Source organism: Ctenopharyngodon idella, chromosome 9 (genome assembly GCF_019924925.1).
Source record: "Ctenopharyngodon idella isolate HZGC_01 chromosome 9, HZGC01, whole genome shotgun sequence".
NCBI lineage: Eukaryota > Metazoa > Chordata > Actinopteri > Cypriniformes > Xenocyprididae > Ctenopharyngodon > Ctenopharyngodon idella.
The window spans coordinates 7,286,612-7,299,842 of record NC_067228.1 but is presented as its reverse complement, the minus strand read 5'-3'; the positions used below and the strand labels follow the sequence as shown (position 1 = coordinate 7,299,842).

The 13,231-nt window shown below is 38.6% G+C and overlaps 1 protein-coding gene across 6 annotated transcripts in view; it reads right to left on the bottom strand.

Moving 5' to 3' along the window:
• znf385b (zinc finger protein 385B) overlaps window positions 1-13,231 on the bottom strand; it is a 141,145-nt gene that overhangs the window by 88,062 nt on the left and 39,852 nt on the right. Inside the window, exon 2 of one of the 6 annotated variants that reach the window (XM_051906861.1) lies at window positions 8,696-8,785. The exons of the other annotated variants lie outside the window; for them this stretch is intronic. Coding sequence (XP_051762821.1) covers window positions 8,696-8,726 — 31 coding nt within the window. The 5' untranslated portion in view covers window positions 8,727-8,785. The remainder of the gene's footprint in view (window positions 1-8,695; window positions 8,786-13,231) is intronic. 6 annotated transcript variants of the gene reach the window in all.

Here is a 13,231-nt window from a genome sequence, read left to right as displayed (position 1 = left end):
TCACAATTTGAGTCTGATGAATCTTGACATTGTCATCCTGGAATATGGCCATGATGTGTCTTTCTACATGGTTGTTTAAGAAATGAAAAGCTACACACTCCATCAATTAGGGTTAGAAGAACTGTTGCCAAACATTTAACATGCTAGAAACATAATAATCACTGCAATGATGATCCAGTCATAGACTCTTAAGCATTTGCCTATTTAAATACAAACAGCGACTTTTGGCCGGGCAGTGTGTATTAATATTGTTGTCTTTGTTTTGAGCTACACTACCATTCAAAAACAGTAAAAACATTTATAATTCAGCCCTGGAAGAAAAAAAAAAAAAAAAAAAAAAGTATAATTGCTTTCAAAAATTATTAACTAGAACAACTGTCCAACATTGATAATAACAAGAAATGTTTCTTGAGCACCAAATCAGCATATTAATGATTTCTGAAGGACCATGTGACACTGAAGACTGGAGTATTGGCTGATGAAAAATCAGCTTTGACATCATAGGAATGAATTACATTTTAAGATATATTGAAACTGAAATCAGTTATTTTAAACTGTAATAACATTTCACAATATTAGTGTTTTTAATGCATTTTTGATCAAATAAATGCAGCCTTGTAAGCATAAACACTTCAGAATGAATAGATATACAAAAAAAGTATATTAAATAAGTAAGGGCCTTGAAACACCAAGCCGATGGCGGGCCGTTGGCCAACATTGGGCCATCGGTGAGCGTCTTTCGGGCTAGTTTTTGTGGTATGTTCCAAGAATAAGCTCAATTCGACAGCTGTAATGACTATACATTTTTTTTAATTCTCTTTTTGTGTTGTACAAAATATAACAACATACGAGACTGGAACAACATGAGGGTGAAAGAAATTAATGACAGGATTTTCATTTCTTGAAAGTGTCCTCACTTCAATCAGCTGGGGATCAGAGTTCTTGTGAAGGGGAAAAACAAAAAGACTCAGCGTGCCAAGCGATTACGGAGGAAAAGAGGCAGAGATCGGTTTGCGGCGGCTGTGTGGTCTGAAGGGAGAAATCGATTAGTGGAGCTAATAAAATCATGCTCTAAAAACCAGCCGACTCACCGCGGCTCTGCTGACATACAGCTCCTTTACGCGGAGTGCTTATTGATCTGCCAAGGAAGTTAAACTTCATGTGCATTGTCAGCCACACACACTCACGTGATGGTTGTAAAACACTCTCACACATCACAGCAGTGCATTTCAGAGACAAGTACACATACATTCACGCTGTGTTTCCCACATAAATACAAAACTGTGCACGAAAAGCCATTATATGAAATTAGATGGCGGTAATGAATCGTGCATTTCCCAGCACTGACAGTGATCCCACTGAATTAATGCAATAACGCCCTTGGCGTCTCAGTTGGATGGTTAGCCCGCTCTCTGGTGTGTCATTGTAGTGTTTTATCTCACACAGACACCTTGGCTGTCCTGATACCGCATCAGGGCTGGAGACAGAAAGCGGCCAATCCTGGCAGTGAACCACAAACTGACCGTTGCAATAAAAGAGCCTGTAAACAGGGGAAAGAGCGCAGGGATCAAATGCAATTTCATGCCTTCAAAGCACACTTCAGAAATCAAGAAGAGCTGTTTGGAGTTCCAGAGCTTGATAGGGAAAACTTATTTATTTCTGTGATACTCGTTTGATCGTGCCATCAATAAACTAACCTTTTAAAAGAGATTCTGATTTTGCTCCAGCCATCTGCGTATCCACATAAGCAGCCTGAAATTTGATTGACCACTACAAACGTAACTAACAATTGGCCATCTTTTAATTCAGAAGTGGGAGCTTCAATAAAACCAGATATAACCTTTTCTTTCCACTTCGATTTATGCAGAAAAGTCAATTTTTGGTGCTAGTTGTGGTCCAAATCATCAGCTCTTATCCTTTCAAAAGCAGGTATATAAAGCACAACTGAATGTTTTTAATAGTTAAACACTAGCCATCTTAAATGTGATGCTCAAGACATTAGAATGTAAAAATGTAAGAAGCAATGCAACAATCGAACACTTATATGAAAATAAACTAAGAATAAAAAAATAAAAAAATAAAAAAGAGGTTAATTCATTTGGAAAATATGGAAAAATATTCTAAATGTTTTGATTTGAATGTTTAAAAGTTTCAAAGTTGAGCTTCTTCAAATATGAGATTTTTTAAGTTTAGTTTATTTATTTATTTGAAAAGGCATTATTTTTAACATAAATGTTTCCATTTCATGCATTGTACCGGATTTAGCCAAAGGCTAATTTTCATCCGCAGTCCCCTGGCAGGTCAGTTCTTACGCACAACAAAACATACATACACACACATACACATCCTAATAGGGCCAATAAAAAATAAATAAATAAAAACAATAATTAAGGAGTCAAATAAACTGCAACCATGTCAATGCTTACAGATTTGTTGTTTGTCATCATGTTATGTTGTACAATATAATATTATCAGGGAAGTCGGGCTGTGCTTCATGCCACCATGAAGGAGTATGTGCCAAACATGCACCACTTCAGATAAAAAGTCTTGAAACACCACTTTCTCTAGTCATTCAAAGAAGCAAAAGGTGACTGTCTCAAAGATGCCACCGAGATGGCAATGCTAACTGAAATCTTCCTCCAGACATTATATACCTCATCTTGTGGATTACCTCATCATCTGCATGCAGCGGATTGTACTATAATCTGCCTCAAATCCATGTTTTGCTCCATAGTGAGCAAAACCAGCTGAATTCTCTCTCTCCCATTTCACCTGATCCCAGCATCCTCCTCTCCACTCTATGTCACACTCCACTGCCTCACACACACACACAAACACAGGAGAGTGTGTCTGCTATGCCCCCCGGATGCAGACATAGACATGGAAAACTCCTTCCCCCTCCCTCATGTAGTCCCCACACTGCCCTGCCACTGACCTGAAGGCTAGAGATAACTTATGGATGAATACGTGCATTCACAACTCTGTCACGACGCTGGGTTAAAAACGGGGCTTCAGATTAAATGTAACCAACTTGCCTTTGAAATTATTTACTACATTAAAACTGCCACAACCAATAATCAAGAGAGGAAATAACATAATACACTGTCGCTTACCCATGTTTAGGTTTCATTTAGGCATCAACTTTGTCTCAGATGTTTTGCCTATAAATTCCAGCAGAAGTAAAGACAATTGCTGTTGTAGAAGTAAAGACAATTGCTGTTGTGCAATACATTCTTAAATACATGTTCTTTATTGGCATTGATGGTTCCATGAAGAACCTTTAACTTCCATGGAAACTTTCCATTGCAAAAAAAGGTTCTTTAAGCCTTTAAGTACACTTCGCGAGGGTCCGCGTGATGCAAATTTCGTAACCAGAATAGTATTTTTGCAACCACGCATACTTTGTATGTACAAGTCACACATTTGTATTGAATTTGTTTTGCACTAATCAGTTGTTCCACAAGGTGGCAACACTGGCCCGGGTCATTGTTTTAAAGTAGAAAACGAAACTAACGAGATGGAACAACAACAAAATACTGGAGACTGCAACAACAAGACATCCACATTGACAAGACTTTAGTTTAAAAGAATACAAAGACATTTTTATCAGTCATAACTTCTGGAGATAAATAGAGCAGACACTGGACAAAGATGAAACTTTCTAGAGCGCATGTGTCGACTACCTGTGTTGCTATCAAATGGAGTGCACTTTGTAAGGCTAAGCATTCAGCTGTACACATATGTTAGCGCCCGGGGTATAAAAAATAAATAAATAAATAAATAAAAGTAGTATACTTTGGGCTTAAAAGTGGAAAAAAGTTCTTTACATTTTTTTAAATGTCCACACTAAGAAAAAATGGTTCTTTTTTTTTTTTTTAGAACTGTTCACTGAAAGGTTATTTGAGGAACCAAAAATAGTTCTTCTATGGCACCACTGCGAAAACCCCCTTTTGCAACCTTTATTTTTAAGAGTGTCAGAGAACAGCGCTATAAAATTAACAGATATAACAGCTCAGATAATACTGTCTTAGAACAATTTACTGAGAAATATTTGAGTTCATATTGAGATCCCTTAACTTATATTGAAGACGTTACTGTCTTTGGTGACAAATCTGAGCCCAGACATTTTTGAGATAATTTCCAAAACTCTAAAGAAGACAAATATGAGATTACTGGGGTCATCTTTTATTTATTTATTTATTTATTTTCAGGAAAAACATCTGAGACGCAACAGACTTGTGCAAAGTCTCCATTTGCTCTACATTTAATCTCACTGCGGTCTAGAAGAAACAATTGAGATATTAGAGAGATCTCATTAGCATTTTTCTTTGCTATGCATACCGCTGACAGAAATCATTAAGATAATTCTCTAAGCACTTTGTCTACAAACAGCATCCAAGTGTGACCACAATGTCATTTTTTAATTCCAGAAAACAACTGATTTATTCTGCAAGTGATAAGAACATTGCAAAAACACTGCAAATTTGTAACGCAAACTGGATTGCTCACCTCTGTTGAGAAAGCTGGTCCACATTTTCACAAACAGTATTCAAATGACGACAGTCAAAAAAATCAAAACCGTGAATCCCACAGATTGCTCGGTGCTTTGAGCAGTGCTACAGTGACTCAGTCTCGTGTCTTATAATCTGTATGACAATAGTCTTTAAGATCAATGCATCTTCTCAGCCACCGCTTCATTTCCCCTCTCACTGGAATCCCAGAGTCTCTGGCACACAAAACACACACACACACAAACACAGGTTCATACTCCCATCTGTATGAGGAGGAGGGAGAGAGAGAAAAACTGTGTCAGCCGGCTAATTACCTCGGGTCATTGATGCTCATTCATTGTAATGCGCAGACCACATATTTTGCACCATAAGGCAGTGAGAAAACACATCATTTTTCAATCTCTTTTCTTCCTTTAGACTAGCAGAGGCAGCAGTATGAATGATGCTAAATGACTATTTCTTCATAAATGTAATGAATAAGTAACTAATTTACATGGGTCAATGACAGAAAAAAAAATCTGGTTAAAAAGGCACCAAGTTTAATTTTTTTTTTTAAATAAATAAAATAATAATATTAATAGCTCACAAATATCACAAGTTTTTGAATCATAAATATAGTTAAGTATGAAATGGAAGTTATTAAATTTCTCAAAAACCTTCACATTAACCTTGTCAAGTCTCTCTCTCTCTCTTTCTCTCTCTCTCTCTATATATATTTAAACACAAAATAACAGCAAATATAATATATATATATATATATATATATATATATATATATATATATATATATATATATAGATATTTAATGTCATCAAATCAAAATATCTGACATTTTAACAAAAACAAAAAGTAAAAAAATATTGTTATACGGCTTTCTTTTGAACTAATACATATATACACTTTATAGCAGAGTAGTGTTGTCAAAAGTATCGACCACGATACCAAGTCGGCAATGACATTTTAAAAATGTGACGTTTTGAGTGCTGTTGAGCAGATTCGTAAACACCTCTGATTGGCCTTTGTGTTCACACGCTCATCAGATATGTCTGTGATTGGCTACAATGATCAACACTTCAAAAACATGTCGTAAATAGATATCAGTGATGCTCTTCACCGAGCGCTTTCACAGATAGACACGGGAGTGCTTGAAAGGAGGCGTCTATCAGAGGACCGTGTGCTTTCAAACGCTCCCGTGTGTTGATCATTGTAGCCAATCACAGACATATCTGATGTGAACACAAAGGCCAATCAGAGGTGTTTACAAATCTGCTCAACAGCGCTCAAAGCGTCACATTTTTAAAATTTCTGTACACAGGTATTGTGGTCGGTACTTTGACAACACTATAGCAGAGGTTTTCAAAGTCAAACACAGTGGGCCTCCCTTCTAACACAACATACACAACGTCAGTAACGAATTCAGTTCTCTGTCACGGTTTATTGTGCTTTTAATAACTCATAAATCAAGCACGTCCCACTCTTTCTTCTCATTCATACATGTTTATTTGCTGCTCTATCATGTTTAAGCAGTCCTGCGCTGCACGGATATATTTACATACAGATAAATCTCTATCAGTTGACATCGTCATATCGCCCAGCCCTACTCCGCGCCTCCCCTGACATGCTCCTCTGACCTCCCCGGGGGGGCGTGCCACACATTTTGAAGACCCCTGCTTTATAGCACGGATCACGAATCGCCTGGGCCTGGGTTACTTTAAAGGTCTGGTACATACATGACATACAACAATACATAGGCTATAGGCCCATATGTATGCGTGATTATTCATTAAAAGATCGATTCAAACACACACACAATCTTAGTTCTAAATGACAATAATGATTCCGCTATGTCTATTAAATATTCCGGTGTGATCGTAATTTCATAGATTTAAAGATGTGGTGCTTCTCATCCAGTGTGCAATGCACGACATTCCACGGACCATGCTTTATAGTATATGAATACATAAAAACAAAAAAATAAAAACAACAGTTGAAACAATGTCACAGCGCTGAAAGTATCTAAGAAGCAATGACAGGCCTCTGCTGATGACTGTACTAAACCAAATGACACACTCACCGCATCCCTGTCCCTCAGAAGGGGGCTTGTCACAAATCAGAATGATTGGCGATCTGAAAAGACCTGGGACTTGAGAGAGAGAGAGAATCAGATGGACAGGCCCTGCCATAGGAGGTGACAAAATGAATGGAGAAGTGGCTTGCACAACCTGACACACGTGAGTAAACGGCCAAGCTGGCTAAGATAAATGTGTGAGTATATGTCACCGGATGAGCCCCGTTACCCCACGGCTCAGAAAGCTTCAAGCAGCTGCCAAACGACATACTAACACAGCGTGTAACTGAATATTTCAGTCCTGGTACACGAGCCACCAGTAATGTCAAACTGGGCTATCACGGTTACATCTAGTCATCGTTTCCAAAGGCTAGCATCACCTGTTTGTGTGTGTGTTAATTACAGAACAGTGACTATGTGTTCCACTGATGACCGCTGGCTGAATGAGATTGATGTGGAAATAATCTTTATTTAAGCCGCACAACTACAGAGAATTTGATGCAAAACATATTGAGTGTGTGAACATGAAATATACATGTAAGCTTTGTTCCAGAACTTAGTACACTGCATTGATGTATACTACTGTAACTGAAATGGAAATAATTCTGTGGATCATACAAATAGCGCTCCTCAGCACCAGCGGGACTCGACTTACCATTTCACTAGTAAATTGAGCAAATTATATGGTATACTAATAAACACAAAAAAGACAAAACATTTAAATAAAATGTTAGTTTTTGAATCATCAATAATAGTCTTCTTGGGGTTATTATATCTGACAAAACATAAATTAATGTTACCATGTCATTTAAAATGTATAAAACATTTCATCACCTGTGATATAATTTCATCAACTGTAATATAATTTGTTGTTATAATTTCCTGTTATATGGCTTTCTTTTGATATATATAACATAGCACAAATGTTAACGCAAATACTACAAATAAAACAAATATTACGAAATGTGACATTAAAAAGTGCAAAAAAGGCCGGAACACACCAAGCCGACGGCCGGCCGTCGGGCAGTTTTTGTTCGTCGGCCGACTAAGTTTTCTCAGTGTGTTCTGCACCATCGGCTGAAGTTGGTCCTCGTCTGCTTTTTTCCGGCCGATTCGAAATGTTGAATCGGTGTCGGAGCTCGTCGGTCCGTCGGGCCATCTGATCATTCTGATTGGCTGTTCAGCTACTGCCACCTGCTGGTACGGAAAGGCATTTCATCTTGCGCAGGTGCAGAACAGACGTGCTACTTGGCCGTCGGGTGTCGAGAGTCGGTTTGGTGTGTCAGGGCAACTTTGGACACAGACGCTGCCGACGTGAGCCAACCCCGCAGTCTGCTTTCGTCACCACTAGTTCTTCAGCGTCAGCTTGGTGTCTTAATAGTCACTCGTTTTTATAAAGTAACACTGTCCAAAAGTGACACCTGCAGGTAAAGTTACAGCGGAAGGTTTGCCTCCCCTGAGCCCACTGCCTTTAAACAGACCCCCTAAAGTGTGCACTGGGTTTGGTGGGGGGTAACTGAGAATGAATGGGGGAAAGTCACGTGAGAGGAGGCAATGCCTCCATCACGCTATGATTGGATATGATTGGTTAGGATTAGATATGATTGGTTCGTGCGATAAATCCCGCCTCTTGATTTTGTGCGCGTTCTCGATTCGGCCTAAATGAAGACAATAATGGCGTTAATGGCGTTAAGACAAATTCAAAAAGTAAACAAACAACTTAGATATCACCGCTTTATGTCATGTCAAAAAAAAAAAAAAAAAAAAAATTGAAATGGCCTGAAAACATGATGACTGTGGGGGTTTTTAGTGAGCAATCAGCTTGGGGAAATTAGGTTCAAAGGTTCAAAAATAAATCTTCAAAAAAACATATGACGTCACATTAGCATTTGTGCCAAAAGACTTCCATAGAGTATATTTCTGGCCTTAGACCGGAACTGCACACACTACAGCTCAAAAGCTCCACATAATCTAAACAATGAACTGCCTAACAACCTAACAACTGCTCATAGACAAATCTGCAGGAGCATGAGAGGAAATTATTCATGCAATCATCCGGTGAAATGCCGAGGGTAAAGCCATTAGGCTTAAATCCATTGTTAATGAAATGTCACACCTCTGGAGTGGAGTCCTGCTGTGTTCCTCATTTACGTTCCTCACCATCTCTTCTGTATCCGTGCTCTGGTCAGGCCAGCTCACTGGGTTTCTGTGCGACAGGAGTCAGACAGGAATACTGAAAGGGCCAGTCGTGGTGTTCACAATGCAATGGAAACCCCATGAGAAATGATGATTCAATTCACTCATCGAATTCAATTCACAATTCAATCATTCTAATATCATATATGACATTAAAATAACAATACTTCATGTCACTGCTCTCTGGAATCCTTGATTTGGATTGACCATTGATTTTTCAAACTTTATAACCCATTATAACCCATAACCCATTTTTTTACAAAGTTCAGCTGGTTTCATGTCTTGTGCATCACTCCACAATCTCTTTCCCTCACATAAAATCCTTTCAGGTCAAATCAATATTTCATATCCATTTATTTATGTATTTGGCAATGAGCTATATAATAAGCAAGAGAAAGTACAGTCAAGGAACTAGGTGTCTCCACATTGGGCACTGCAGACAGTTTAGTCGATTATAATGGAAGGTATTTAATTTTATCATGTCAGTCTAGCAGATTGAGCTGTTGTTTTTAATGCTTTAAAAGTTTTTCAGTCATTTAATCACCCTCATGTTGTTCCAAACCTGTAAGACTTTGAAGCACCTAAGAGATTTCTGTCCCTCCGCTGACAGCTACTCAACTACCACTTTGACACTTCAAAAAGTTCATAAAGAAATCATTAAACTAGTCCATATGAATCTTCATATGCTTTATAGGATGGACAGATTTAATTTAGGCTTTTATTCACATATAAACAAAGCATGCTTGCTTGACATGCGAGAACCAATGAGGTACGTTCTCGTGTGTTACGCAACACATTTGACTTCCACAAGAACCAGTGAGGTTTGTTCTTGCGCGGCAAGTGAGTACGATTGAGCTTCTATTTACGTTCGTCGATCAATGTTTATATGTGAATAAAAGCTTTAATTCAATCTGTTCATCATATAAAGCGATCATGTCTCTTCAGAATATTTGGACTAAACCACATATGGGTTAGTTGTATGGATCTCTTTATGAACTTTTTGAAATGACAAAGTGGTAGTTGCATGGACTTTCAATGGAGGGACAGAAACCTCATATTTAATTTAAAACATCTTCATTTGTGGTTTGAAGATGAATTAAAGTTTTACGAGTTTGGAACAATATGAGGGTGAGTAACTGATGACTAACTGATGTAACTTGCAAAGTTATAGTACAATAGAGGTCCCTCTTGCTCTTGCTCCAGTTTGTGAAATGGTGCTTTTATATGTTTAGAGAAAAGCGGCATCTCTCTGCAAAACATGTTTCAGCATAATGATGAGCATGCATCTGAATAGCATAAACAGCAGTGAAAATAATTCAAATATCTTTTGTTTACCTCTAAACATATGGGCCCATTTTTCAACTTCAAAGGGAGAGTAAAGGCTGTTTTCAAGAACAAGGCACGGCATATTCAAAGAAAACCCACACCAAACTAATCCCAGGCTACTTATTTTACAATGCAGAGCATCAGGTCAGGGAGAAAAATGAAGATAAGGTGCCCACTGCATATAAACAAACAGAAAGCAAGAAATTCATGCAGCACGCACGCTCTCAACAACCTCACAGCCATGAATAACTTTTCATACTGTGTGTGTGACTGAAACAATTTCTCTCCAGGATATATTTTGAAGGTTAATCTAAAGGAGCTGGACGGGGCAGACAAGTTCATTCACGGACACACAGACAAATGTAAACCCACATGGAAAACAGGCCGACGGGAAGGACAGGCCATCTGCTGGGAGGCGTGCACTGGCTGCCCTAGACTCATCAAAAGCCTGTTGGGTGGGTTGTCTCACCCTCTGTCTATTCGACAGAAACATGTTTGATGGCGTTTGAATAGCAAATCGTCCGTGCAGTGTTGCACTCACATGGAAAATTGGATCTGAACATTTGCATAATTTTTCTTGCTCAAACAGGAGATGATTTTTTTAAGGCATTTTTTCTATTCTCCATTTCTCACATGTATGGCCTACTTTACACCTGGCAATATTATGCATGCTTCACAATCAGATAGCGCTTGACCACATTAAAGCCAGGTGTAAATGCACCTTCTTTAAGATGCATTGCAATAGGACCACTGAATTCAAATGTGGTCAGTGATGGATTCTACATTCAATGAAGAAGCAGTAGTGAAGAAGTAGTAGAAGAAGGATGTGAATAAAAAAGAGGTGAAGAAGGAGGAGGAAGAGGAGGTGAAGAAGGACAAGAAGAAGGAGGAGGTGAAGAAGGAGAAGGAGGAGGAGGTGAAGAAGAAGGAGAAGAAGGAGGAGGTGCAGAAGGAGGAGGAGGAGGTGAAGAAGATGGAGAAGAAGGAGGAGGAGGAGGTGCAGAAGGAGGAGAAGGTGAAGGAGAAGAAGGAGGAGGAGGTGCAGAAGGAGAAGAAGGAGGAGGAGGTGCAGAAGGTGGAAGAAGGAGAAGAAGAAGGAGGAGGTGCAGAAGGAGGAGGAGGTGAAGAAGAAGAAGGAGGAGGAGGTGAAAAAGGAGGGGGAGGAGAAGGTAAGAACAAGAAGTTGAAGAAGAAGAAAAAGGAGGAGGAGGAGGAGGAGGAGGAGGAAGAGGAGGTGACGAAGAAGAAGGAGGAGGAGGTGAAGAAGGTTAAGAAGATTAAAAATGAGAAGAAAGTTAAGAAAAAAGGTGAAAAAGAAGGAGGTGAACAAAAAGGTGAAGGAGATGAAGAAGAAAAAGAAGGAGGAGGAGGAAGAGGAGGTGAAGAAGAAGAAGGTGAAGAAGTAGTAGGAGGTGAAGAAGAAGAAGGAGGAGGAGGAGGTGGTGAAGAAGAAGGAGGTGCAGAAGAAGGAGGAAGGAGAAGGAGGAGGAGGAGGAGGTAAAGAAGGAGGTGCAGATGAAAAAGTAGGTGAAGAAGAAGTAGGAGGAGATGAAGAAGAAGTTGAAGAAGTTGAAGAAGAAGAAGAAGAAGAAGAAGAAGAAGAAGAAGAAGAAGAAGGAGAAGGAGAAGGAGGTGAAGATTTTTCCGTGGGTAAAAATGAGATCTAATCACATTGGAGATGCATTGTATTCTAAGGTATAAATGCAATCCAACTAAAGAAAATCCACATACTTTACTATCCGGTTATGAGATGCATGTTAATGCTATGTTATGTGTAAAGGTTGCCTATGGTCATGAGGGAAGACCCCAGGGCAACATGCTCTCACAGCTCGACTCTGCAGCCCTCATCTCAACCTGAGAAAATTAGGCTCTCATTCAAAACATCATGTGAGAACGCCGCCTCACACCCCTGCCACTCTAAATAGTATAAATCTTTCAGCAGGGACCATTAAAGTTTCATTCTGGTGATGGTTGTACCTCATGCACACGTCATGACTCATCAACTGAGACTACATCACTGTGAGGCGACCGCATTTCACCAGACGGCAGACGACTCGCCAAATGATTTATGACATTTATTCATCAACATGCTGCATAATTCAAGCAGTTTCACTAATGAGTTTATTTACAAAAAAGAACTCCTGAGCAAAAAAAAAAATAAATTTAACATTGTTTACATTACCTTTTAAATGTGGCCCATAGCACCGGTTTGAACAGATGACATTGCTAAGCTGACCCGCCTGCATTAAAAGACCTTACACTTACACTTACACTTTCATTAGAAGTAAGCAAATAAAGTGAGGCAATGCCCGTGAAGCTTATGTGCAGTGGAGGTGTCAAATTGCATGCTGATTAATTATGAGGGCGGGTGGCAAAAAAGGGGCAAAATTTGAATTATGCATTCTTTGGAGTCTAATGTGGCCTCAATAGTACAGGATGGATGGAAGCGTGATCAGAACCAGGAAAGGTGGGGCGATGTAAAAGCATTCACACACAATTAATTTTTCAATTTGACTATATATGTCAGCATCTTTCTGCAAAGCTTATGAATAATGAAAAATTTCAAGTTAAACTGATGTAAATGCAAACATATTCCAGCCTAAATGTTTGCATGAGTGAGAACCTGTCTAAACCTGTCTTGACACCTGTCTAAACAAGCAACACTTCTACTGTGTTAAAGGGTATAGCACTGGTAAAAGCTTTGGGTCAGTTCAGGTCATTTTTAAAAAAAAAAAATAATACTTTTATTTAGCAAGGATACATTAAATTGATCATAAGTGACAGTAAAGACATTAATATTGTTATAAAATATTGTGATGAAATTGTAATAATATTTCAAGATATTACTGTGTTTACTAGAGTTTCAAATAAATATGATCAAATATATGCAGCCTTGGTGAGACTTTCAAAAACATTTTAAAATTTTAATGACCCCAAACTTTTAACCCCTTTTGGCCCTCTTCGTTTAGGGGTCACACTTGGCTCCTTCGCGGTCAAAAATGACCGAAGCTTTAAAATGTAACTTTTTTGTATTTCAGGAAAACCAATGTAATATATTTTTGTTCAATAATATTTTTTCATTATTATTTAAAATTTTGAGGGTATTTTATTATACTATGCAATATTTATA